Source organism: Mesoplodon densirostris, chromosome 7, assembly GCF_025265405.1.
Source record: "Mesoplodon densirostris isolate mMesDen1 chromosome 7, mMesDen1 primary haplotype, whole genome shotgun sequence".
Lineage (NCBI taxonomy): Eukaryota > Metazoa > Chordata > Mammalia > Artiodactyla > Ziphiidae > Mesoplodon > Mesoplodon densirostris.
The window spans coordinates 40,842,484-40,868,119 of record NC_082667.1 but is presented as its reverse complement, the minus strand read 5'-3'; the positions used below and the strand labels follow the sequence as shown (position 1 = coordinate 40,868,119).

Genomic DNA, 25,636 nt, shown 5'->3' with positions numbered 1-25,636 from the left:
ACAAAAAAGAAATAAGACAGGGGATTTTTCTAAAGGAGAAGAGTCAACAGGAACCCAAATGTGGGTTCCACCCTCATGACCTAATCACCTCCCAAAGGCTCCACCTCCAAACACCACCACAGTAGAGGTTAGGACTTAATATATGAATTTGGGGGGGACACAAACATTCAGTCTATAGCTGAATTGTGTGCTTGGTCATCTGACCACAGATGGGGAAGTGATCATCATCCCCACAGAGAGGGCTCTGTGTCTTGTATCTCTTTATTTTCATGGTCTAACAAGGAACCTGGTCATTACAGGTGTTCATTAAATGTTGAATTAATGCATCTAACCAGGTAAGACAATCATCTCATGAAATAATAAACAAATAGTTAACCCATGTGACATAGTTCTATGTATAACATTTTATAGGCAGGAGAAAACCAAGGGAGAAGACTTCATGGATGAGACAGGACATGAACTAGAACTGGAAGACATGGTAAGGTATGAAAAGCACTTGCTACAACAGTGCCAGGAGTGATGTGACATGCCAAGCACGTTCTAGGGGCTTTATCCCCAGGAACCCATTTAATCCTCACTACAGCCTTGAGAGCAAGTACTGTTATCATCCGGATCCCAGCCAGTCTGGCCTCAGGGTCGGCTCTCTTCCCCACTGTGCTGGGGACTGGTATGAGCCCCAAATAAGAGACGGGAGTGGTCACAGCATATCGTTGTCCAGCTGAAGAGCAGTGTGAAGGGTGTCATGAAATAAGGTTGGATGGATAAGAGCACCATCATAATAATAATCACATTTGCTTAGTAACATTGCGTTGGTGTTTTGCAAAGTGCTGTCAGATGCATCAGTTTGTTCGACTCTAACACATTCCTGTGAGTTTGGCATAGTGGATATTATTATTCTTTTTTACTAATATGGAAAAAAAATTAAACCCCAAACACTAATAAACACATTTCAAAGGTTTTTTGGTTTGGTTTGGTTTGGTTTTGGTTTTGCCTCCTGCAGTCTGAGATGAATGTATTAAAATAAAAGCCAAAAAAGATAACATTTCTGGCATGCTTTGTGCTAAGCATTGTCTTAAGAGTTTTAAACCTCATAACCTTTTGAGTACTTTTACTACATCCCTTTTAAAGATGAGTAAACTGACTTCTCAGGAGGTTGAGGAACTAGCTCAAGGTCACAGAGTTGCTAAGCCATAAATTTAAGCCCAGGCAGTTGGACTGTAGGTCCAATATCTTAACTTTGATTCTATGCTATTTCCCAAGATGCCCAGATGTTGTTTGCCTGTGAGAATTTAAATGTAAACCTACAGCCTCTTTCAATTTGCAAAAATAAGAGAAACTCCCATTCAAAGCACCTTAAGTAAAAGGTCAGGGAGAGCTTAATGGCTCCTACCAGTAAGCTTTAGAAAGAGCTCACATCAGGGATGGCTGGATCCAGGCACTTGACAACTGTCAGGATTCTCTCTCTGTGTTCCTGGATGAGTGTCAAACTTATTCTTTCAGACCAGCTTGTGGGTGACCACATGGTGGGAAATCTTGCTGGGGAATCTCCAGCTTCATATCATAACATGAGCTCAGAGTTAAATATTCATCCCTGCTGACTCCAGCAAGAAAATTCCTGTGAGAGACTCTGATTGACCCAATTTAGATTATGTTCCTATCCTTGGGTCAATCTCAATGGCAAGGGAGATAGAGAACTGTGATTTGCCCAGTCTGGGTCACATGCCTACTCCTGTGGCCTGGAGGGCTGGGTCTGTATGAGAACAGGAGAGGAAGTTTCCTATATATAAAATAGCTGCTAATGTATCTAACATGATTTTGGAGTTTATAAGTGTTCTTTTTGATTCATGCCTTTGAGTCTCACAACCAGCCTGTGAAGAGGACTGGTCAAGTATTACTAAGGAAATGGTGGTGAATTAAAGATGGCCGCAGATTTTTTTGTCACTTCATTGAGAGATGGCTTTTGTTTCCCCTTCACTTGAATTTGGGCTGGCCCTATGAAACAACCAATACACTGTGGCAGAACTTACTATAACTATTTCTCAGCCTTGCCTTTAAAAGGACTTGCAGCTTTCACTTTCTTGCCCTGGAAATACTTATTCTTTGGACACCCTCTTGAAACTCAGCTAGTAAGAAGTCCAATCCACAAGGAAAGGCCACATGAAGGCACTTCAGTCAATAGTTGCAGCTAAGTTTTCAAATGACAATCAGAATCAACTGCTAGTCATAATGAGTGAGCCGTTCTGGACATTCTGGGTTGGTCTGGTTGGCAACAGTAGAGAACCAAACTAGAAACTAAGGCTCATTGGCTTAGTGTCCTACAGCTGGAAAGTCTCAGAGTTATGATGCTAAACCAAACACTCTGACTGTAGGCCCACTGGGCTTTCTTTGATTCCTCAGTGCCTCCTATTAAAACCATAACAAGTCGTAATTCGAAATCTTCAATTGTAAGATTTCTGCCAAGGATGGAGGTAGAGGAAGTGATGCATATAATTCATTCATTTATTCATTCATTTAACAAACATCTGAGAAGCTCTATGTGGCAGGCAACTGAACAAAATGCACTCCTGATTCTTGAGGAATTCAGAGTCTAATCAACAGAGTGCCTAATAAACAGGTCATTTCAATAAGAATTGATAAGTGCCATGATGGGGAATGTGCAGGGTGCTCCTGGAAAACATGGTGGGCACTAAAACTAGCCCAAGGCATGAAATAATGGGCACACCTTTTGTTGGGTGTGGGAGAGTATCTATGAATCTGTGTTGAGGATGTTGAAGAGGTATGTTTAGAATAAATACATCTATTCATTAAGATAAATGTGACAGGAAACAGATAGGGAAGCAGGGAGGAAGAACCCCAGTATTGGGGATAAATACATGAACTCTAGTCTTGGTTGCACCCTTCCCTTACATGTGCTCTTGGCCAGGTCACTGAATTTCTCTGTAACTCAGCTTCCTTGTCTGTAAAACCAAGTTGGATCACACTATTTCTTCTTCATCTTCTTCCTCTTTTTTTTAACATAATGGTTTCTCTTCTTTCCTGATATTAAAAAAAATATTTATTTGGTTGCACTGGGTCTTAGTTGTGGCAGGGAGGCTCCTTAGTTGCAGCAGCATATGGAGTCCTTAGTTGTGGCATACGAACTCTTAGCTGCAACATGCTTGTGGGATCTAGTTCCCTGACCAGGGATCAAACCTGGGCCCCCTACATTGGGAGAGCAAAGTCTTATCCACTGTGCCACGACGGAAGTCCCCACACTATTTCTTCTTTGTGTACTTGACAGTTCCTTTCTCCAATTCCTTTAAGTCTTGGTGTTCCTCAGAGTTTGGTCCTTAGTTCATTGCTCTTCTCATTCTGAAAATTCTCCCTAAATGATCTCATCCACTTTTATAGCTTTGGTTATAACTCATGTGGAAATGAAACCCGAGTCTATACGCTAGCCCAGTTCTGTGGGCTGTCTACCATTGTATTCCTCTTCTTGCTGCACGTCATTCCACAGGCACGTGAAGCCCAACATGTCCGGAGCTGAGCTCATCACCTTGCCCACTAAACTGACTCCCACTTCTGACTTCCCCTTTGGTTACTGGCAGCACCATAATAGCGCTCCTCAAGCCAATGACCGTGAAGTTAATTTCACTCCCCCTTTTCCTTTAACCTCACAAGTAATTGTTTGTCAAGTACTGCTAATTTTGCCACCTAAATATTTCTGGAATTCATTCCTTTTCCAAGATATCCCAGAAACGGCTCAAATTAAAAATATTCAAAACTTATTATTTTCCCTTCCCAAACCTGATCTTCTTCCTGTGTGTTCTAGGAGAATGTTATCCCCATCCACTCAGTTGCTAAATATGGAACTTGGGCATCACCATTGATTTCTCCCTCTTTTTTGCCTTCCATAACCAGATAACCACCAACTCCCGATGTCTGACCTATTTGCCTCTTAAATCTATCCACTTATCCATTCTTATTGTGATCATCTTTCACTTCCTGCAGCAGAATCCTAATTGGCTTCCCTGCCTTGGCTTCAGTCTTAACTTCCTCTGACTTCTTCTCCACAATGAAGCCAGATCTGATCATATCAGCAACTTCCCTCTCCCCCACTCCCCATTTTCTAATTCTTTGATTCCTGGTATGTTTCACCCTCTAGACTACAAAATCTAGGATGGGGTCATAATCCATTCACCCTTGTCTCCCCTGCACCTACCACATTGTACTTGGCACAGAATAGGTGCTCAATAAATATGAACCCGTGCTCACCCCCTTTCTGACTCCCCGTTATTTACAGCAGATAAATCCTTGACATGTTCTAGGTGTGGCAGACCTCTGGAGGCACAGAGTATCATGATACGGTTCACTGTTGCACGAGTTGAAAGCTATCATAAAATAACTGCAAAATCAACGTATCTACTAAACAAAAACAGACTCACAGACATAGAGAACAGACTAGTGGTTGGGGGGGGGCAGGGTAGGGGAGGGAATGAGTGTAAATCTGGGGTTACCAGAGACAAACTATTATATATAGGATGGATAAACAACAAGGTCCTACTGTATTGCACAGGGAACTATATTCAATATCCTGTGACAAAGCATAACGGAAAAGAATACGATAAAGAATATATGTGAATAACTGAGTCACTTTGCTGTACAGAAGAAATGAACACATTGTAAATCAACCATACTTCAAAAAAATTTAAAAAAAACAAAAAAATAACTGCACCGTAACAGTACTACATGAATTGCATAGTCAGTACACAAAAGGATGCCTATCCCAAGGAATCTTCATGACGGCACTAAAGACTAACGTCACCCTCATGGCTCTAGGTAAACGTGTTCCCCTTTCCGGACCTCTGTTCGCGATCTGCAAGATGAGCACGTTGTGAACCCGTGAGCCGCCCCCAGTGTGAGAAATAACCGGGTCGACGGAGTGCCTGCTCGTGCGCGTGCGCAGGGAGCGGGCTTTCCGGCGCGGCAGTCCCGGCGGCCCCCGGAGAAGGCGGGACGAGGCGGGTTCCCGCGGTTCCGCCGCGCCATTGGCGGGCGGTTTGAATGACGGAAGTGACGAGAGCTTGGCGATGGCCGCCACGCAGGCGCACAAACGGCTGGTGCTAGGCTGCTGTGTGGCGGCCGCCGAGACCTTCTCTGTCTGAGCCGCGGTTCCTGAATCCGGGGTCCCGTTTCTCGGGTGAGTGACGGCCGCGCCGGCTCCCCCGCGGCCGCGGGCGTGCACAACTCCCCGAGGCCGGGAACCGGGAGTGTGCTCCGGATGAAGGGAGTGCCGCGCACGCAGCACGGCCCGCGGTTCTCCGGCCTCGGCGGGCCGCGGGCCCCGGCTGGGGTCGGGGCAGGCGGCCGGGAGGAGCGCCGGCGCAGCGGGCACGCGCGTCCCGACCCAGACCCGCCTGCTTCGTGCGAGAGGCCACTCCGGGGCCTTTGGCGCGGGTGGCTTTGCGCGTTCTCCCGGGATCGGGTCTCGCGGGGTCCCTGAGCTTCCAAGTCAGGACGGCCGGGAGGGCCTTCGCGGTCGCTACTGCGAACGCTTCTGGCTCTGTCCTGCCCACCCTGCCCCCAGGTCACCTGCGGAGTGGCCTCAATCCTGGTAGCCGTTTAAGAGCACTGCCTGGAATTGTTTCATGCGGAGAGCGTACTCTTTCTCGGTGTCTCTCACCTTTAATTTCTTAGATATTAAGTCCTGCCACAAACCCGAGCTTTTACAACAGTGGGGAATTTTGTATCTTTAATATTTAGAAAATATTTGGCAGTTTATATTCGTTAAGTCACATAATCATCAGAACAACCTGTTGGACACGATATTGTGATTCCCCTTATATAGTTTAAGGAAACGAGACCAAAGTGACTTAAGGGTCTTCCTTCTTTAAAGTGGTAGTGTTGGGCCTTGAACTCAGATCTTCTAAGTCTGGTATATGTGATTACGATGTGCCAGCTGCCATTTAATCCTCAGGACAAAGTCTTGCAAGATAAGTAGCATCACCTTTATTATTTGTCAGTTAGAATACATACAATTTGAAAATCCATATTGATATGAATAAATACTAAAGTGAGGGAATGGGGGAAACTCTTTCTTACAGTAGGATTCCAGTTGGTAAGTGTAGAAGGAATAATGGAAATAGAGAATACCTTTTGACAAATGCCTTAGTAATTGTTTCAGGCAGTCATCAATGGATACTAAATTTAGTTGGTAGAAGTATGGTGAGGAACATGATATTTATATAGCCTCAACTATCTCTCCATCAAATACTTAAAAAGGAAAAGTAGTATCTACAGTGGATAAACGTGTTAGACACCTCCTTAATCAAATGATCAAAATTTGCATCATGTTGACATCATTTACCTCCTGGTGTGATGCACTGAGAAGGGTGCCTAGTGACTTCTGCAGTGGTCTTGGCAAAAATGCATAATCTTAGTCCAAACACAAGAAGGGATTAAACACATCTACATTGAGGGACAGTCTGCAAAATAACTGACTGGCATCTTTTAAAAATGTCAAGATTTTGAGGGGAAAAAAAAAACAGACTAAGAAAGGTCTCAGATTAGAGGAGTTGAAGGAGGCAAAACAACCTTGGCAGCCATTAGAACGTAATTCATAGACCCTCAGCCCCGGTGTTCTGAAATCTGTTTGCATGGGTGCCTTCCATGGACTGCTCCTAGTTAATGACTGAGCCTGGTGTGGATGTGAAGGCAGGCCCGTTCCTAAGACACAGGGATTCTGGCTTAAGGACTCCCCGGAAGTCTTGCTGAACCTTCCTTAGACTACATGGCAGTCTAAGAGGCATCTATCCAACTTTCCCTCCCTCCTTCACTCAGTGTCTGATTTGCATGGAAGTCTGAAATGCTCCCATCTTTTACCAGCTCCCTCCCCATTTTCCCTCACACAGAATTTCTCCTAATAAAATCTTTGTGGGTTTCATCCCATCTTGGCATCTTGGAGGACCCAGAGTAACACAACAGTCAAAGGATATGTTTCCCTTGGCTTGGGTCCTGGTCCAGAAAATGGACTTTAGTGGGATAATTGACAAAATTTGAATACTGTCTGTAGATTAGTTAAAAGTATTGTGCTAGTGTTAATTTCCTGGTTTTGGTCATTGTACTACGGTTGACATTTAGAGAAGCTGGGAATTCTAAGTCAAATTATTTCCAAATAAGTTTAAAAATTAAGAAAATGATATACAAAAGAAAACAGTTATTCTATCACATGTTAGGAGGTAAAAATAACAAGTGTATTATGTTTTCCTGTAATCCACTAGGAAATGAAATGGATGGATACTCAAAACACTGAAAAGTTAAGTTTTTTTCTTTTTTGTTGAGGTTTAACTTAGAATTAAATACACAAACCTAAGTGTACTGTTCGAGGAATCCTTACATATGTATACACCTGTTACACTTGTGTAAAACCATCATACGGATTAAAATATGGAATATTTTTAGTATTCCAGCAGGCTCCTTTGTGCCCCCTCCTTCTCAGTAGTCTCAGAAAGATGACTGACCCCTATTTTAACCTCTTTCATCATGGATTGGTCTTCCTTGTTTTTGAATTTCATGTAAATGGAATTTTATAATATGTCTCTTTTTTTTTGCTTTTTTTCCTTTGGTACTATGTCTGTGGGACTTATCAGAAATTAGTTTTAATAGTTTGAATATGAGTGATTTTTCAGAGACCTTCAGACAAATGAATGAAGATGCATTGTGGGGCTTCCCTGGTGGCGCAGTGGTTGAGAGTCCGCCTGCCGATGCAGGGGACACGGGTTCGTGCCCCGGTCCGGGAAAATCCCACATGCCGCGGAGCGGCTGGGTCCGTGAGCCATGGCCGCTGAGCCTGCGCGTCTGGAGCCTGTGCTCCGCAACGGGAGAGGCCACAGCTGTGAGAGGCCCGCGTACCGCAAAAAAAAAAAAAAAAAAAAAAAAAAGATGCATTGTGAAGACAGTTTAATTTTGCTCAAGTTTCTCTTCTTTGTTTAGTTCTTACCTGTTTTTCAGTCCCCACTCGCAAAATATACTGGCTTAAACAGAATTTTCCTCACTCCATATATTTTAGCATTTCAGAAAGTTAGTAGCCATATGGAGTAAGAAAACGGGATTCTTCCCTTGGTTCTGCCGGTAGATATTGTCATTTGGGTCAAGTCCTTTAACTTAAGAGGCCTTTGTTCTTGTCTAAAATAAGGAGAACAATTGGCACTTTTCCAAAGTTTTGTGAGTACATTACCAAAGCCTTGTGAGTATCAGCTGAGTGGGATGCACTGGAAGAGATTACTCCTTTTTTGGCATCAGCTTGTAACAGTGACCACATATATGTATGTAACACTTTACATGAATTAACTCATTGAATGAGTCATTCATTCATTCAGTCAACACACTGAAGGAGCTGCTTACATGCAAGGTGCTGTTTTTAGGCTATGCACATAAAACCATGAATAAGATCATTCCTGCCCTCATTGAGCTTACATTTTGGTGGAGAATTCATTGAGAAAATATTAGTTCCTGTTAGATAACCCCAACTTCTTCCGGCTGCTGTTTTTACACCTGAGTGAAAGCAGTATCTATCCGTAGTGTGTGAAATAATGCCTGGTAGTTGTTATTCATTGTTATTTTAATTTGAATATTAAAACTAAAAAAAAACTAGAGCCTCTGTCCTTTAATTGTTAGGAATCTAACTAGAAAGGACAAGCTGTAATTGATGAAAAACGAGAGGAAGGTGATACCAAGATAGCGTAAGGTTAGTCCCCATATGAATGTGGAGGTAATATTCGTCATAGGTGGGCAAGTCAAGAATGAGTGGTAGGTGGGTGGAACAAGAATCACTGGAGGGCAGCTTCAAGGAGAAGTGGTGCTTAAGCTTCAGAAAGGGAATTCCCTGGTGGTCCAGTGGTTAGGACTCTGCACTTCCATTGCAGGGGGGCCCAGGTTCGATCCCTGGTTGGGGAACTAAAATCCCACATGCCGTGGCACAACTAAGCCCACGTGCTGCAATTACTGAGCCTTCATGCCACAACTACAGAGCCCTTGCACGACACCTGCTGAGCCCTCACTCTCTGGAGCCTGTGCACTACAACTAGAGATAAGCCCGCACGGCACAACAAAGAGCCCTCACACTGCAACGAAATATCCCATGTGCTGCAACTAAGACCTGACGCAGCCAAAAAAAAAATTGCTATTTGTAAATCAGTTGGACTTAGTTTACCCAAATTATTTTATTTGCAAGTACACAGCCCTTTAAATGGTAGAAAATATTAATATGAATTTTAAAAATTATTCTAATCTTTGCTGCCCTACTTTAATAGATATATATTTTTAAAAAATCAGAACCTTCATATTTAAACTACTACATGAAAATGAAAAGAAAGGTGGTGAATGCTGCCGGCAAGCTGAGATTGAGTCCTAATGAGGAAGCCTTCATTTTAAAGGAAGATTATGAAAGAAGACGAAAACTAAGATTGCTACAGGTAAGATTTATTTGGAACATAGTATCAAATTCTTTGTCTTACCCAAATTATCAGTATTTTTTACATTAGAGTGTTTTAAATAAAATGTCGCATTTAACAGTCTTTTCTGGCTGTACAAGAGCCCTGGTCCTTGCGTATTAACTAGTTTTGGAACATTTGAAAAGTATGATGAAACAGTAAATAAATTGAAGAAGAGTTTGAGGATAAGGACTGACTCAGTAATTATTAGGAAATAGTTCATTTTTTGAGGTTATTAAATATTTAGCAATATTTTTCTTTTCTTTTTTCTATATATATATGCAATACTTATTTCCCAAAATCTTCCCCCAATAAATTTGCAGAATACATCATCTGACATAAAGGCAAAAAAAACCAAAAAAACAAAAAAACAAAAAAACCCAAACAAAAAAAACCTATGAATCAATACAAAAACATAGGCCAACATCCCAACCCCATTGCTGAAAATAGTTCATTTTAAAAATCATATGTAACTGATGAAGATTCGAGCAAGAATATTAGAATGACTTTGAAGAAGATTTACTGGAAAGATGATTAGCTACTGAAATAAATTTATTCAGAAGTTGTCTATTCTTCTCTAGAAGTCTTTGTAGAGTTACGTAGTTAAGTCTTTGTGAAACATTTTAGGTGCCATTCTGTCTAGAATTGGGGATGTTGTATCACAGATATGGAATTCTCATCTAGATCTTTCTGTACTTGTCTAGGCTATACATTTTATTGAATCATGCTTACCAATTTAGCCTCTTGGATGTTATTAGAATGATAATGGCAGTCCGATTAGATCTCTGGGGAGGGAACATAATTGCTAATCATGGAAGTTTAGAAGTAGTCTTGAGATTTTAATTTTTCCTCCATCACTTGGATTTTTCTGCTTTAAATAGGCCTTATCTAATATAATATGAATATTCAGGAGAATTGATGTAGCTAATACCTAAAGAGAATTCATTTAAGTTCCTCTTTCCAAATAGCTTTTCATAAAAGTTGAAGGAAGCCTCTTTTCATAAAATGTGTTAAATACTCATCCTTCAGGTTCGAGAACAAGAAAGAGATATTGCTTTACAAATAAGAGAAGATATAAAGCAGAGGAGAAATCAGCAACTCACTCGTTTGGCAGAAGAACTAAGGACAGAATGGGAGGAATCACAAACTCAGAAAATAAAGAACTTGGAAAAACTGTATTTGGCAAGTTTAAGAAACATGGGAGAGGGGCATCAACAAGCCAAAGAAAATGTAAGTGAGCACTTATTTGACTACCTTCCTGTGGTAGTGATACTTGTTAAAAGCAGATTACAGTTGTTAGACACTTATAAAAATGTTTTCATGTATAGAATTTGCTGTGGGCAGCCCAAACTTTTTTGTAAATTTAATATAATTTAAGAATTCTGCTAGGTTCATTTCCTAGTAAAAGTCATGTCAATAATAATGTATTTCCAATGATGTTTAAGTTAACATTATTCTCTAACAAATTTATGGTTACCAAAGGGGGAAGGTGGGGGGGATAAATTAGGAAGTTGGGATTAATATATACACAGTAATATATATGAAATAGATAACCAACAGTGACCTAGTGGATGGCACAGGAAACTATACTCAATATTTTGTAATAACCTATAAAGGAAAAGAGTCTGAACAAGAATATATATATGTATATAACTGAATCACTACTGTATACCTGAAACTAACACAACATTGTAAATCAACTATACTTCAATTAAAAAAAACAAACATTTTCTTCCAGTCCTTAACTATCTGTGTAAATAAAATAGTAACCTTCAGAATTAGAAGTTGTTACTCATTTCAAGCATTTTGGACAGATTCAGTGGAGTGAATTCAGATTTCTGGTTTCATTTTCATTATCATTCATTATTCCTCATACCTCCAAGACGTGTAGTGGAGTGTGTATACACTTGAGTTCATTCACAGACAGTAAAAATTCTTTGATGACTTTCACAAAGGCAAAGTAGAACTTAACTCAGTATTTAAGACTGCTCCCTGACCTTATTTTGTTGTTTATTGTGCTTTATGGTTGGAAAATTCTAGATTGTGGTCCCAGAGGTAGTCACACAAAATAAACAAGCTGGGTTCCAAAGAAGGCACGTCTTTGTTACCAAACTTTTAGGGAATAAGAGAACTCTTTAAAGAATGTGGCTATCAAAATATTCTCAGTCCCTGGTTTTAGTTTGTGTTTTTTAGTAATAGCCATAATTTCTGACATCAGATTTTTGTAGCTTTATGTATGCCATCATTAATTTTGTGCTTTAGTGCAGTGTTTCATTTGAATACACCTTCATGATTTTTACCCTTACTGGGTACCACCCCTATTATCATATATTTGACATTTTAATCCTGTTTAACATGACATTTTAAGTAATATTTGTTTTTAGGAGCCTGATTTAAATGCTCTGGCACACCGGGCAGCAGAAAGGAAAAAAAAAGCAGAAATGAGGCATAAAGAGGCCCTGAAAGTACAGAAAAATCAAAAAGAAATGTTAATGAAACAGAAAACCTGGTAAAGTAATAGTGATTTTTACCATATTCTCCACTGAAACTGATATGGCTGGAAGTAAAGGGTACATTGGATACTTTTTAAAAGTCAGTATAGCCATTGTGTTTGTTAAACTTGGTTTAAAATAATGCAGTGGGGGAGTGGTTGCTTAGATGAACATACTAACAAATGAGCTTTCTCTTCTAGTGTGACTGTAGTGGCAATTACTAAGTTTTTGGAGAAATGTATTACTAGGTTAGAATGCAAGTCAACCAAAATCTGTCTGCCTCTGATATAAAAAGAAAAATAGCAGTGCAATTATGAACATTAAAAGAGGTTGTAGACTCTTTGCAAGTCATTGATGAGATTTTTGCATGTTGTAAAAATGAAAGAGCGTGTTACTAGTCAGCAGTGGTCATTTTATACAGTGGCCTATCTTTATTGATAATTTCTAGTTTTTTTACTCTAAATTATTCTCTGGTAAAGAACATTCGGTGTTTGTTGGGTCACTCCCCATTGTGGAGCTTTATATCTTTAGATATACCTTTTTCACTTGGTAAACATCTTTTTACCTGTTCACTGTGTATAGACTCTTTATTAAACAGCATATTGAGCCTGTGGGATCAGACTGGAGGATTTCTTGAGATTGTAATGGCTTTTATATTCTTAACCCTAAGAGTTGTACTGTAATATTATCTGAGAGATTAATTTATGACATCATGTGTTTTTTAAGGCATATAAAAGCTCGAAAAGAAGCACTGCTTGCGGAAAAAGAGAGATCTGCCAAAATTACAAGTCTGCCACCTCCTCCTCCAACTCTTTTTGAGGTGAATTACTTTGAGTATTGGAGCTAGGTTATAATAATTCTCCTTTACTATTAGAATTCAGTGTAGGTCAAAATACCATTTGTATTAATTTTTAACTGTACAGGTAACACATATCTGGAATATTTAAAAATAATCCTAGATATCATTTATATCAATAATATAAATAATATAAAAAAAAGATATCAATAATCCTAGATATCTCTGATGTTTAAGGACTTTTTAAAAAGCACAATACTAATATAATATTGTTCTCAATATAATCTAATACCCAGTCTGTGTTCAGTTTTCCCCAGTTGTCTCAAAATTTTCTTTTGTTGTTTGAAAAACTGTAATGTTTTTTATTTTATTGGGAAAGAAAAGGATTATTTGCCCTAAAGACTTCCTACATTCAAGATTTGACTATTGTAAATAGTTACCATTTTACAGATAAATTAGATTCAGATAAATTAATAAATTTACACAAGATTGTGTAAAGTGATCAAAGAGGCCTGTTTCTTTATGGGAGTAAAATGTTTGATTTTGTGATTTGGAGCTTATTTTTTTTAAAAAAACATTTAACTTATTAAGCAGAAATTAATTTTGAAAGGTCTTGCCTCTCGTTCAGATTATCTTGTTATGGTTATTAAAATGGCTAGTTTGGATGATTATCAAAATTACATAGTTATTTTTATCAAAAAAGTTAAGTAGAAGTAAAAAAAAAATACACATACAGGGATATCTAATTTAGTTGTATAGACAAGTGTATTTTATGTATGTATGATCAGCCTAAGTACCAGATATTCTTGTCTTAAGCCTCTGGTTTTGTCAGCCTTCCTGCTTTTATGTTGAGCCATCTGCCATGTGACATTTGATCCAACAAGATCCAAATGGAAAAGGCAAATTTCAGCCACTCCCTTAGTACCTTGTTAAAAGGCAGGCAGTATTTTATCCATGTTTTTTGATTACTTTTGTCATAATTCCTAATGTTCCTAACAAGCCAAGGTCAAAAATTTAAAGCAAGCAAAACATTGTCTGTGTAAGTGATTTGGCAAATATGCATTATATGTAAAAGTGTGGTTGTACTTTTTTCCCCCCAACTTTTTATTATGAAAATTTTCAAAATACAGAGAAGTTAAAAGGAGAGTACAAAGGAACAGCTGTTTGCATTGTGTGGATTTCAAATGGTTGTGTATACATTTGAATGAATAAATATATACGTTTGAATATAGATTGTAGAGATTGCATTTCACCCTGTATACTTCAGCGTGCCTCTGCTAGAATAAGGACATTCTCTTATGCAACCACAATATCACACTAAGAAAATTTATCAGGATCCAGTCAAGGTTTACCTGTTGCTTCTGCTTGCTTTGTCTCTTGGTCTCTTTCAATGTGAAACATTATCTCCCCCAACCCTAGCTAACATTTTATTTCAGAATTTTTGACTAGACTAGACTAGTTTCTTATATTCTGTATTTGTCTGATGTGGTTATGTGACTACAAGAGATCTCCATTATAAAGGTATATTTTTCTCTTTTCAATTGCCAAGTAATCTGGGAAGTGATACTTTGGCACCAAATAGGTATCTATCACCCTTCTACATTTATTCATTGGCCTACTTCTGTTAGACAAAAGAAGAGAGAACTTTCTCTTATCAGTGATTATGAACCACCATAATCAGATGATCAAACTTAGAATCAGTAATAGCAGAGCACCTTGCCATTATGTGCCTCCTGATATCATGTAGTAAACTGTACAGCATCACCTATTGAGTATTCTTGTTGAAATATAATTTGGGGCTTCCCTGGTGGCTCAGTGGTTAAGCATCCACCTGCCAATGCAGGAGGCACAGGTTCAAGCCCTGGTCTGGGAACATCCCACATGCCACGGAGCAACTAAGCCTGTGCGCCACTACTACTGAGCCTGCGCTCTAGAGCCCGCAAGCCACAGCTACTGAGCCCGTGTGCCACAACTACTGAAGCCCACGTGCCTAGAGCCCATGCTCCCGATAAGAGAAGCCACCACAATGAGAAACCTGCGCACTGCAACGAAGACGAGCCCCTGCTTGCCGCAATTAGAGAAAGCCCGCACACAGCAGCAAAGACCCAGTGCAGCAAAAATAAAAATAAATAAAATAAATTTATTTTAAAAAATAAAAGAAATATAATCTGGCTTTTAAACCTAAATTCCAGCTTAATGGAAATACAGTGCATGATCTCATGAAAAAAAAGAATAACTGATTAAAATACAAAATTAATTTTTTCATTGGATCCTGCTTTAAATGAAAATTAATACTTTTAACCTAACAGTCTATTTTCTGTTTCATTTTTCAGAACATTGAAGTAAAGAAAACTTCTAATGTGAAAACCAGTAGTTCTACTTACCATCATCTTTATACTTTTGTTAGTAGAGAGGTGGACACAAAGCAGGTGATTGACTGTTTTTTCATGACCCTCACTTAATTATTTCTCTGTTCATTGAATTGAGTTACACCTTTGTTCTATGTTTATTGTTCTCAGATATCAAAATTTGAAAAGCTCTGCCAACCATATTAGGGTAATAGTGATAAAAAAAACTTTTAAATATGCTTTGAATTATGATGTCATGTTTATTATGAATGATGATTTAACATGAAAGAAAAGAGTTGGCTACTTAAACAGTTATATTTTAAAGTAGTTTTCTTTTTTACCATAAAACGTTTTTTGACATAAAAATAATACATACTCTGTGAAAATTTGAAACTATACACATAGGCGCAAAGTAGGAAAAACACCCATGATTCCATCATCAAAAAGTAATGCAGTTAATACATTAATGGATTTGTTATAGTATTTATATATAAACATATATACATACTTTTCAAAACATGATTTTTAATAGCTACTTAATATTTCATTATAGAATTTATTTAACCATTCTATTGTGTTGGGGTTTTTTTTGCTTCATAAATGCAAACATAATCATCTTGCACATTTTGTCTACAGCTCTGACTGTATGTTTAGAATAGATTCCTAGAGAGAAATTATAGGTTCCAAACTATACAACATTTGATAACAGATATTTAATACAGATCATTAAATTGCCTTTTAAATAACATCAGCAACATATGAAAATGGCCATTTTATCATACCCTTGTCTGTATGAAATGTTGTGGTTTAAAAATTGTCAGTCTTAAGAGTGACAAATGATTATCACTCATTATAATTGCTATTTGTAACAGTGGGTTTTCACTTTTTTCGTATTAGGTATATCTGTCTACTAGGAAAATAAACTTTCATAGTATAGCATTCATGTGGAGGTTAGAATTCAACAAATTCCATAAGAGCAAGTCAATATTCAGTCAAGACATGAGATAAGTATTATCATAGAATTAACTTCTTTTTTTTTGAATTCTTGAATTTTATTTATGTTTTTATACAGCAGGTTCTTATTAGTTATCGATTTTATACGTATTAGTGTATATATGTCAATCCCAATCTCCCAGTTCATCCCACCACCCCCACCCGCCCGCCACTTTCCCCCTTTGGTGTCCATATGTTTGTTCTCTACATCTGTGTCTTAATTTCTGCCCTGCAAACTGGTTCATCTGTACCATTTTTCTAAGTTCCACATATATGCGTTAATGTACAATATTTGTCTTTCTCTTTCTGACTGACTTCACTCTGTATGACAGTCTCTAGATCCATCCACGTCTCTACAGATGACCCAGTTTCGTTCCTTTTTATGGCTGAGTAATATTCCAAATATTCCATTGTATATATGTACCACATCTTCTTTATCCATTCATCCGTTGATAGGCATTTGCTTCCATGACCTGGCTGTTGTAAATAGTGCTGCAATGAACATTGGGGTGCATGTGTCTTTTTGAATTATGGTTTTCTCAGGGTATATGCCCAGTAGTGGGATTGCTGGGTCATATGGTAATTCTATTTTTAGTTTTTTAAGGAAACTCCATACTGGCTGTATCAATTTACATTCCCACCAACAGTGCAAGAGGGTTCCCTTTTCTCCACACCCTCTCCAACATAAGTTGTTTGTAGAGTTTCTGATGATGGCCATTCTGACTGGTGTGAGGTGATACCTCATTGTAGTTTTGATTTGCATTTCTCTAATAATTAGTGATGTTGAGCAGCTTTTCATGTGCTTCTTGGCCATCTGTATGTCTTTGGAAAATGTCTATTTAGGTCTTCTGCACATTTTTGGATTGGGTTGTTTGTTTTTTTAATATTGAGCTGCATGAGCTGTTTATATATTTTGGAGATTAATGCTTTGTCTGTTGATTCGTTTGCAAATATTATCTCCCATTCTGAGGGTTCTTTTTTCATCTTGTTTATAGTTTCCTTTGCTGTGAAAAAGCTTTTAAGTTTCATTAGAGCCCATTTCTTTTTGTTTTTATTTCCATTATTCTAGGAGGAGTATCAGAAAAGATCTTGCTGTGATTTATGTCAAAGAGTGTTCTTCCTATGTTTTCCTCTAAGAGTTTTATAGTGTCCAGTCTTACATTTAGGTCTCTCATCCATTTTGAGTTTATTTTTGTGTGTGGTGTTAGGGAGTGTTCTAATTTCATTCTTTTACATGTAGCTGTCCAGTTTTCCCAGCACGACTTACTGAAGAGACTGTCTTTTCTCCATCATATATCCTTGCCTCCTTTGTCATAGATTAGTTGACCATAGTTGCGTGAGTTTATCTCTGGGTTCTGTATCCTGTTCCATTGATCTATATTTCTGTTTTTGTGCTAGTACCATATTGTCTTGATTACGGTAGCTTTATAGTATAGTCTGAAGTCAGGGAGTCTGATTTCTCCAGCTTTTTTTTTTTTTTCCCTCAAGACCCCTTTGGCTATTCAGGGCCTTTTGTGTCTCCATACAAATTTTAAGGTTTTTTGTTCTAGTCCTGTAAAAAATGCCATTGGTCATTTGATAGGGATTGCATTGAATCTGTAGATTGCTTTGGGTAGTATAGTCATTTTCACAATATTGATTCTTCCAATCCAGGAACATGGTATGTCTCTCCATCTGTTTGTATCATCTTTAATTTCTTTCATCAGTGTCTTACAGTTTTCTGCATACAGGTCTTTTGTCTCCCTAGGTAGGTTTATTCCTAGGTATTTTATTCTTTTTGTTGCAGTGGTAAATGAGAGTGTTTCCTTAATTTCTCTTTCAGATTTTTCATCATTAGTATATAGGAATGCAAGAGATTTCTGTGCATTAATTTTGTATCCTGCAACTTTACAAAATTCATTGATTAGCTCTAGTAGTTTTCTGGTGGCATCTGTAGGATTCTCTATGTATAGTGTCCTGTCATCTGCAAATAGTGACAGTTTTACTTCTTTTCCAATTTGTATTCCTTTTATTTCTTTTTCTTCTCTGATTGACGTGGCTAGGACTTCCAAAACGATGTTGAATAATAGTGGTGAGAGTGGACATCCTTGTCTTGTTCCTGATCTTAGAAAAAATGCTTTCAGTTTTTCACCATTGAGATTTGATGTTTGCTGTGGGTTTGTCGTATGTGGCCTTTATTATGTTGAGGTAGGTTCCCTCTATGCCCACTTTCTAGAGAGTTTTTATCATAAATGGGTGTTGAATTTTGTCAAATACTTTTTCTACATCTGTTGAGGTGATCATATGATTTTCATCCTTCAATTTGTTAATATGGTGTATCACATTGATTGATTTGCGTATATTGAAGAATCCTTTCATCCCTAGGATAAATCCCACTCATCATGGTGTATGATCCTTTTAATGTGTTGTTGGATTCTGTTTGCTAGTGTTTTGTTGAGGATTTTTGCATGTGTATTCATCAGTGATATTGGTCTGTAATTTTCATTTTTTATAGTCTCTTTGTCTGGTTTTGGTATCAGGGTGATGGTAGCCTCATAGAATGAGTTTGGGAGTGTTCCTTCCTCTGCAAGTTTTTGGAAGAGTTTGAGAAGGATGACTGTTAGCTCTTCTCTAAATGTTTGATAGAATTCACCTGTGAAGCCATCTGGTCCTGGACTTTTGTTTGTTGGAAGATTTTTATTCACAGTTTCAATTTCATTACTTGTGATTGGTCTGTTCATATTTCTTATTTCTTCCTGGTTCAGTGTTGGAAGGTTATACCTTTCTAAGAATTTGTCCATTTCTTCCAGGTTGTTCATTTTATTGGCATAGAGTTGCTTGTAGTAGTCTCGTAGGATGCTTTGTATTTCTGCGGTGTCTGTTGTAACTTCTCCTTTTTCATTTCTAATTTTATTGATTTGAGTCCTCTCCCTCTTTTTCTTAATGAGTCTGGCTAATGGTTTATCAATTTTGTTTATCTTCTCAAAGAACCAGATTTTACTTTTATTGATATTTGGTATTGTTTTCTTTGTTTCTTTTTCATTTATTTCTGCTCTGATCTTTATGATTTCATTCCTTCTACTAACTTTGGGTTTTGTTTGTTCTTCATTCTCTAGTTCCTTTAGGTGTAAGATGAGATTGTTTATTTGAGATGTTTGTTGTTTCTTTAGGTAGGATTGTATTGCTATAAACTTCCCTCTTAGAACTGCTTTTGCTGCATCCCATAGGTTTTGGATTGTCATGTTTTCATTGTCATTTGTCTCTAGGTATTTTTTTATATCCTGTTTGATTTCTTCAGTGATCTCTTGCTTATTTAGTACCGTATTGTTTAACATCCATGTGTTTGTGTTTTTTAAGTTACTTTCCCTGTAATTGATTTCTAATCTCATAACATTGTAGTCAGAAAAGATGTCTGATATGATTTCAATTTTCTTAAATATACTGAGTCTTGATTTGTGACCCAAGATGTGATCCATCCTGGAATATGTTCCATGCACACTTGAGAAGAAAGTGTAATCTGCTGTTTTTGGATGGAATGTTAGCACATGATGTGAAGAATTCCCAAATACCTTTTTTCTTGAAAACCTCACGGCCTAAATGAAATGAAATGTTACTCCTAAAGATTATTTTATTTAATGTTATGCGTTAATGCAATCTGACCTGTGTTTATTCAGATTTGTGTAAATATTTATTAGCTCCAAAGGGATTTAATATTTTTCATACACTTGTTTGGCCAGTGCACTCTTTTTTTTTTGGCCGCACCAAGCGGCATGTGGGGATCTTAGTTACCCACTCACACCCCCTGCAGTGGAAATGTGGAGTCTTAACCACTGGGCCACCAGGGAAGTTCCTACTCTTTCTGAATACGTTAACTGTCTCTTTACCTATTTATCTCACTGTTTGAGAGTTATAAATAATTTTAGATATATAGTTAACAGCTTTCATGGTCATTATTGTTTTACTTGACTAATTGTCAACATATAGAATATATAAGATTTTTTACAAAGTGAATGTTTATGTGTAATACATGTTGTGTGTCCTCCCACATTTGATATTATTGTTACGTCAATGAGATGATGGCTCACTGTGCAACCACATAATCATTGATTATGCACAAGTTCTAGGAAGCCAGAAATTATATTAAAGTAGGTGTTTTGGTGATTTTGCTTTTCTGAGGCTGAAGCCAAGCTGTACATTTTAGCTAAAAACCAAAGACAAATCTTAGTGCTTCCCCAAATGGCTTACATGACCTTCAGTGTTTGTGGTTTCTTAACTACTAGCTTTGCAGGTGTTTACCTTTCAACGCTGTTGTTTTAATAGAATTTCTTTAAAAAATGATGGAAGAATGTATTTGGATGAGTATAGTTTACTCTGCTTTAAAATGAACAACTTGTAAAACTTTACACTAACAGTTTGACTTTTTTCATACGTACATGCTGTTGATAATTGTGGGCATTTAAAACTATAACTTGTTATCATTTAATTCGATATAAGTAGAAAAACATGATTTTAAGGTTGTTTTGTTTTTTAGTTATCACTTTGTTTCACACTTCATTTAATTATCTAAAATGTTACTGATTGACTGCTAGCCAGATCCTCATTTGGCTGCTAAAGAAGAGGCTAAAAGATTGGAAGAACTACAGAAACAAGCAGCAGAAGAGAGAATGGAGCAATGTGAGAAGGCACATGCACGGGGTTTCCAAGCAATGAAGAAGATCCATTTGGCTCAAGTAAGAATTAAGTTCTGGCTGTGACCACTACTGATGGCCTTAGCGATGGCACTGTAAAACTTAACTGGTCGTGAACAGGCTCAGAGGACAGAGTTGTGAAGAATGGGAACATATTCTCTCTGATTCATGTCATTTCAAGCTTCCCAACTTGCTTTAACCTCTTGTTTCAAATTCAGGTTGGGTGAAGCTGTTCTCATTTCTCTTCTAAAATTTTTACTGATGGATGTATTAAAAGTTTAATATTTTAATCAGCCTAAAAATAGTCCAAGAAGAAGTTAATCACTTTTCTAATTATTTGAATTGCATTTGTGCTCTGCAAATTTTAATATTCGATTCATTAAATATTTATTGAGCAAAGCACTCGTTGGCTTTGCAGAATATTGATTCAAAGGTAGAGTCATGATCCTTGCTGTCAAGGAGCTTTGACTTTGTTACAGAGCTGTAAAATATGTATCGTGCAAACTGGCTTTGTAGTCAACAGCTTTACATCTGTCTTGCTTATTGTTGAGTGTTTATTCTTGAAACAGCATAAAAATGACTCATCTTTTTAGAAGTCTGAATTTGACTAATGCATTTAGATGTTTTAAACATTCATCTGAAGAATGAGTTTTTAAGTACTTCTATGGGAATTAAATGCCTTAAAATTCTTTTGTATGGTTTGAACTGAATTATGACCTTCTCCCTTAAATATTTAGTTCTTATAAACTAAACGTAAGTTGTGATTATCATAACTTAACCCTGGTTTATAAAAACTAAAAGATGAAAATTATAGGTAATAATTCAGACATTCAGTTACTTACTGAATGTAAAATAACTGAATGTCTGAATTATTACCCATAATTTTCATCTAAGATTTAAACCTACAGGAAAAAAAAAAACATGAAAAAAGCAGTTGGTAAACAGAGCACATTCTTCCATAAATCAGAAGTGTTTAGTGTTTAAGAAAGTGGACTCTGTGGTCAGTCTTCCTGGATTTTCCTCCCTTCGTCACTGCTTAGCTGTTTGATCACAGGCAGGTTACCTAACCTCTCTGAGATCTGTTTTATGAGGGTTAAATGAGTTAAGTAAAACCCTTAGAAATGTGCCTAGAATTTCATAAGCTCACATTGTCAGTGGTCATAGTAGTTGTTATAAATAATTCAAGTAGAATACTATGCCACACTTTCAGTGAGCCAGAAATAGTATGCTTATTCAAATAACTTTGAAGTTAATTTAATGATAATTTAATGATGGTTTGACTCTTAATATAAAAAATGAATTTGTTCATAATTTGATTCTTTTCAAGGTCAGGCAAAACAACCTCATCTCCAAATGACAAAATATTTACAAATAAGTAGTGTGTAATCACTTAACAAAAACTTTGTTATACAGGCTCTCTACCTTTTTCTAGACTATCTCTTACACAAGAATGGTATGCAATACATACAGAGGATTTCCTTTCCCCTGTTTGAACCTTTTTGCTGCAGACCCTATTGTGCCCTGGGATCTTACTTCCTGCTATAGTGTGTTGTATTTGGCCTCTACGTGCCTCTCCAACTTTACCTTTTTTCCTTAACCATCCCTGCCCTCCATGCCCTATCTATAATGAACATTGTACTCTCCCTGACTGCCCATGCCTTCATCTGCATAATTCCGTGCTGGAGTTACTTCTTACTTGTACTCCTCCTCCTTCACCTACTTATATCTGGCTAAATCCTCATCCCGGGGGTGAGAGGTCTTCCCTTATCCCCCCCTCCTTATCCTCCACCACCAAAATTAAGTTAGATGACTTCACTAAAACATTGTGCTTAAACTTTCATATTTGCCAGACTCTTTAAACTTAAAAGAGATACGTACAAATCCCCTTTAATCTTAATAAGAGTGTGGAGTAACAAGAAATATCTGTTAAGCCACAGTTACCCTGACTGGGTCTTGGTGCTCACCTGAGACTGGCTGCTGCTGCTGGCTGTGTGGAGAGCTGGAACAAAGTACACTGCAGGAGCGGTGGCAGCTTAGTTAGAATGTAGCTTCGTGACTGTCCTGAGGAAAAAGACCTGTGCCTGGCAGACACTTTGAAGCCCTGAGGCCTAACCAGAGCCGTCTTCTCATAGTACTTACTAACATCATACGGTTGACCCTGGCCCTGTATGGGTCCACTTATACCCACATATTTTTCCATAGTAAATACTGTGGTATTGCATGGTCCACGGTTGGTTGAATCTGTGGATGTGGAGGAACCGCGGGTATGGAGGGCCGACTCTTAATTAGTGTCTTTGTGTTTGAACAAATGGTAGAAGAGGGGAGGGTACTAAAGTCCCTGTCTTCATGATTTCTCCACTTTTCCCTCACTATTCACGTTACTATTCACTGTCCAAAGTATGTTACTCAGTTGTTAATTAATTCTCTTTATTCTTGAAGAATCAGGAGAAACTAATGAAAGAACTCAAACAGCTACAACAAGAGGACCTGGCACGCAGGAGACAGATGGTAGCGCGGATGCCACCACAACTAGTTGAACTTCCATACAAACGCAGTGAAATGAAAGATGATTGGCAGAGAGAGCTAGAATTTGCCTTTGAAGACATGTACAATGCAGACAGGAGTAAGATATTTTCAGTAAACTTTCAATAATGCTTTGAAACGTTTTGGTGGGAAAATACATTTGTCTTGAAGCAGTTTTTATTTTGAAATGAGTTCTCAGTTTGAAAGAGGCTCTCATACTTTAGACTTTAAACTATGATGGTCTTTAAAATTTTATGCTCAAGTTCTTAGTCATTTTGGAATGGAAACATGTCTCTGTATTTCTTTATTGAGAGATGAAAGGAAACATGATTTTGCACCTTGAACCAGAGCCTCTGCCCGCTGTGACTGATCAGATCCAAGATGAAGAACTGGACCTTTCAATGGAACAAGAAATTTCAGGGGAGACTGAAAACATTCCAGTGACAGAAGCTGAAACAATATGTTCTAGTGAAGCAGACGGTAAAAACTTCTGAGCTGAATATTGCAGTATTTCATAGGAAAAAAAATGCTAATCATTTGCCAGCAGTTAGGAAAGTCTGGTCTCTTTTAAGTGCAAACAGTGACTAACACTCATGGGAGTGATGGGAGGAGGAAACTTCAGATTTCCATCACTAAAGATCCTTTTCATATACATAGGAATGTTATTTTATTTATATGTACATATAGTCTAAAGATTTCTAGGTTATTTAAGTTAGATGATCAATTTTGAATTCATTTGAAAGGTCAGCTTTTTTTTTTTTAAGACTTTGATCAAATCACCGGAAATCCTACCATATTAATTACTGCTAGGCACTTCATGTATAATGATGATCAGCACAAACTTTGGTCTCTCTTCTAAACTTCATCTCTAGCTCCACCATTCTGAACTTTTTCACTTGGCTGTTGCACAGGTACTTAGAACTTGGTGTCTGACAATAAATTTATCATCTTCTCTTGCCTACTGAAACCTTATCTTCCTGCCTTCCTCATGTTAGTGATGATACCACAGTCTGCAGTAATCCAAGCCAGAGACATGAGAGGTACCTCTAAAAAGATAAAGGTGTCTCTTACGCCACATCTTCTTAGAGACCAAGTCCTCTTCCTTTTGACTTCTTTTCTCCCCATACCTATGAGCATCGCCTTTGTTCAAAACCACTCTGGCTTTCTTTTCATCTTCACCGTATACTGTGGATAGGTAGTCCTTGGGGTTCCAATTTTATGTGGGTCTCCTCTTAGACTCCTTGGGTGAGGGCTCTAAGCTTTATCCCTGTCTCCTGTGCCCACACTGCTGTCCAAACAAAGTGTAAGTTTCCTGTGGTTTGGCATAAACTTCAGAAGATGGGTTTAGGGCTCAATTGCCGTGAATTCCCCTTGAAACTTCATTTTTGGCCTCTGCAGAACCTTTTATTTTCTTGTGAACGTTATAGCACATATTTTGAATGCTAGTCTTACACACAGATTAAGAGATGCACATTCTGTCCTCATTTAGCAAGTGGAATAAACATCTTCCTGATACATTTTTACACTTGAAATTTATGTTGCTGCCTATTGTTGAAAAATACAGTTGACCCATGGAACAGCAAGGGGTTAGGGGCGCCGGCCCTCCACGCAGTCGAAAAATCTGCATATAACTTAGAGTCGGCCCTCTGTATCCAGTGTTCCACATCTGCAGATTCAACCAACCCTGGATCATGCAGTCCTGTAGTATGTCTTTATTGAAAAAAAATCCTCAAATAAGTGGACCTGTGCAGTTCAAGTGCATGTTGTTCAAGGGTGAACTATAGTTGAATTTTGGTGTCCTTATTTAAGTTGAAAAAATTATTCCTGGTTATAAAATTGTGTTAAATTATAAATATTGAGGAAAATAAAGTTGTGCTTTTGTTTTAACCAGTGGTGGTTATAGTAACTAAGTATAAAGATAGAATAATTTACCTGCTTTGTAATAGGTGCTGAATAAATTTTTTTTTCTTTTCTTTTCTTTTAGTTCCCTTGGCAATGAAGACCCACCAGATTCCTTCAAAAATTCTTTTTAAAAAATTATTAAATAAGATCCGAAACCAAAAGTCTCTCTGGACAATTAAATCCATGTCTGAGGATGAAAGCGAAATGATTACAACTGTTAGTGAAACTGAAAGTAAAGCCCTGACAGTTGAATCAGGAGCAACTGTGAGTGAAGACAGAACATTATCCTCTGGGCAGAAACAAGGTAGTTCTCTCCAGTCATCTCATTTTGTAGCACATAAACCCTTTCTAAGTTGTTCAAAAATATGCTGATTTCTGAAAAATTGAAGAATAGAGGTCAAAAGGAAGAAAATATTGTAAAGCCCATAGTGCTGCCACTTAAAGG

General features: G+C 37.8%; 1 protein-coding gene and 1 non-coding gene across 7 annotated transcripts in view; both read left to right on the top strand.

The window, feature by feature from the left end:
* The first annotated feature begins 5,066 nt into the window (after positions 1-5,066).
* CEP295 (centrosomal protein 295) overlaps positions 5,067-25,636 on the top strand; it is a 45,235-nt gene continuing 24,665 nt past the window's right edge. For 2 of the 6 annotated variants that reach the window (XM_060103578.1, XM_060103575.1), the window contains exons 1-10: positions 5,067-5,179; positions 9,313-9,452; positions 10,500-10,700; positions 11,855-11,979; positions 12,689-12,782; positions 15,092-15,187; positions 20,668-20,808; positions 23,206-23,389; positions 23,602-23,769; positions 25,274-25,495. In XM_060103578.1, coding sequence (XP_059959561.1) covers positions 9,336-9,452; positions 10,500-10,700; positions 11,855-11,979; positions 12,689-12,782; positions 15,092-15,187; positions 20,668-20,808; positions 23,206-23,389; positions 23,602-23,769; positions 25,274-25,495 — 1,348 coding nt within the window. In that variant the 5' untranslated portion in view covers positions 5,067-5,179; positions 9,313-9,335. Of the gene's footprint in view, positions 5,180-7,259; positions 7,295-9,290; positions 9,453-10,499; positions 10,701-11,854; positions 11,980-12,688; positions 12,783-15,091; positions 15,188-20,667; positions 20,809-23,205; positions 23,390-23,601; positions 23,770-25,273; positions 25,496-25,636 lie in introns of those variants that run through there. The other 4 variants (XM_060103576.1, XM_060103577.1, XM_060103579.1 and 1 more) reach the window with 4 other exon arrangements.
* On the top strand, positions 8,861-8,934 carry TRNAG-UCC (transfer RNA glycine (anticodon UCC)). The gene has a single exon. It is a non-coding gene; the product is annotated as a tRNA-Gly (tRNA).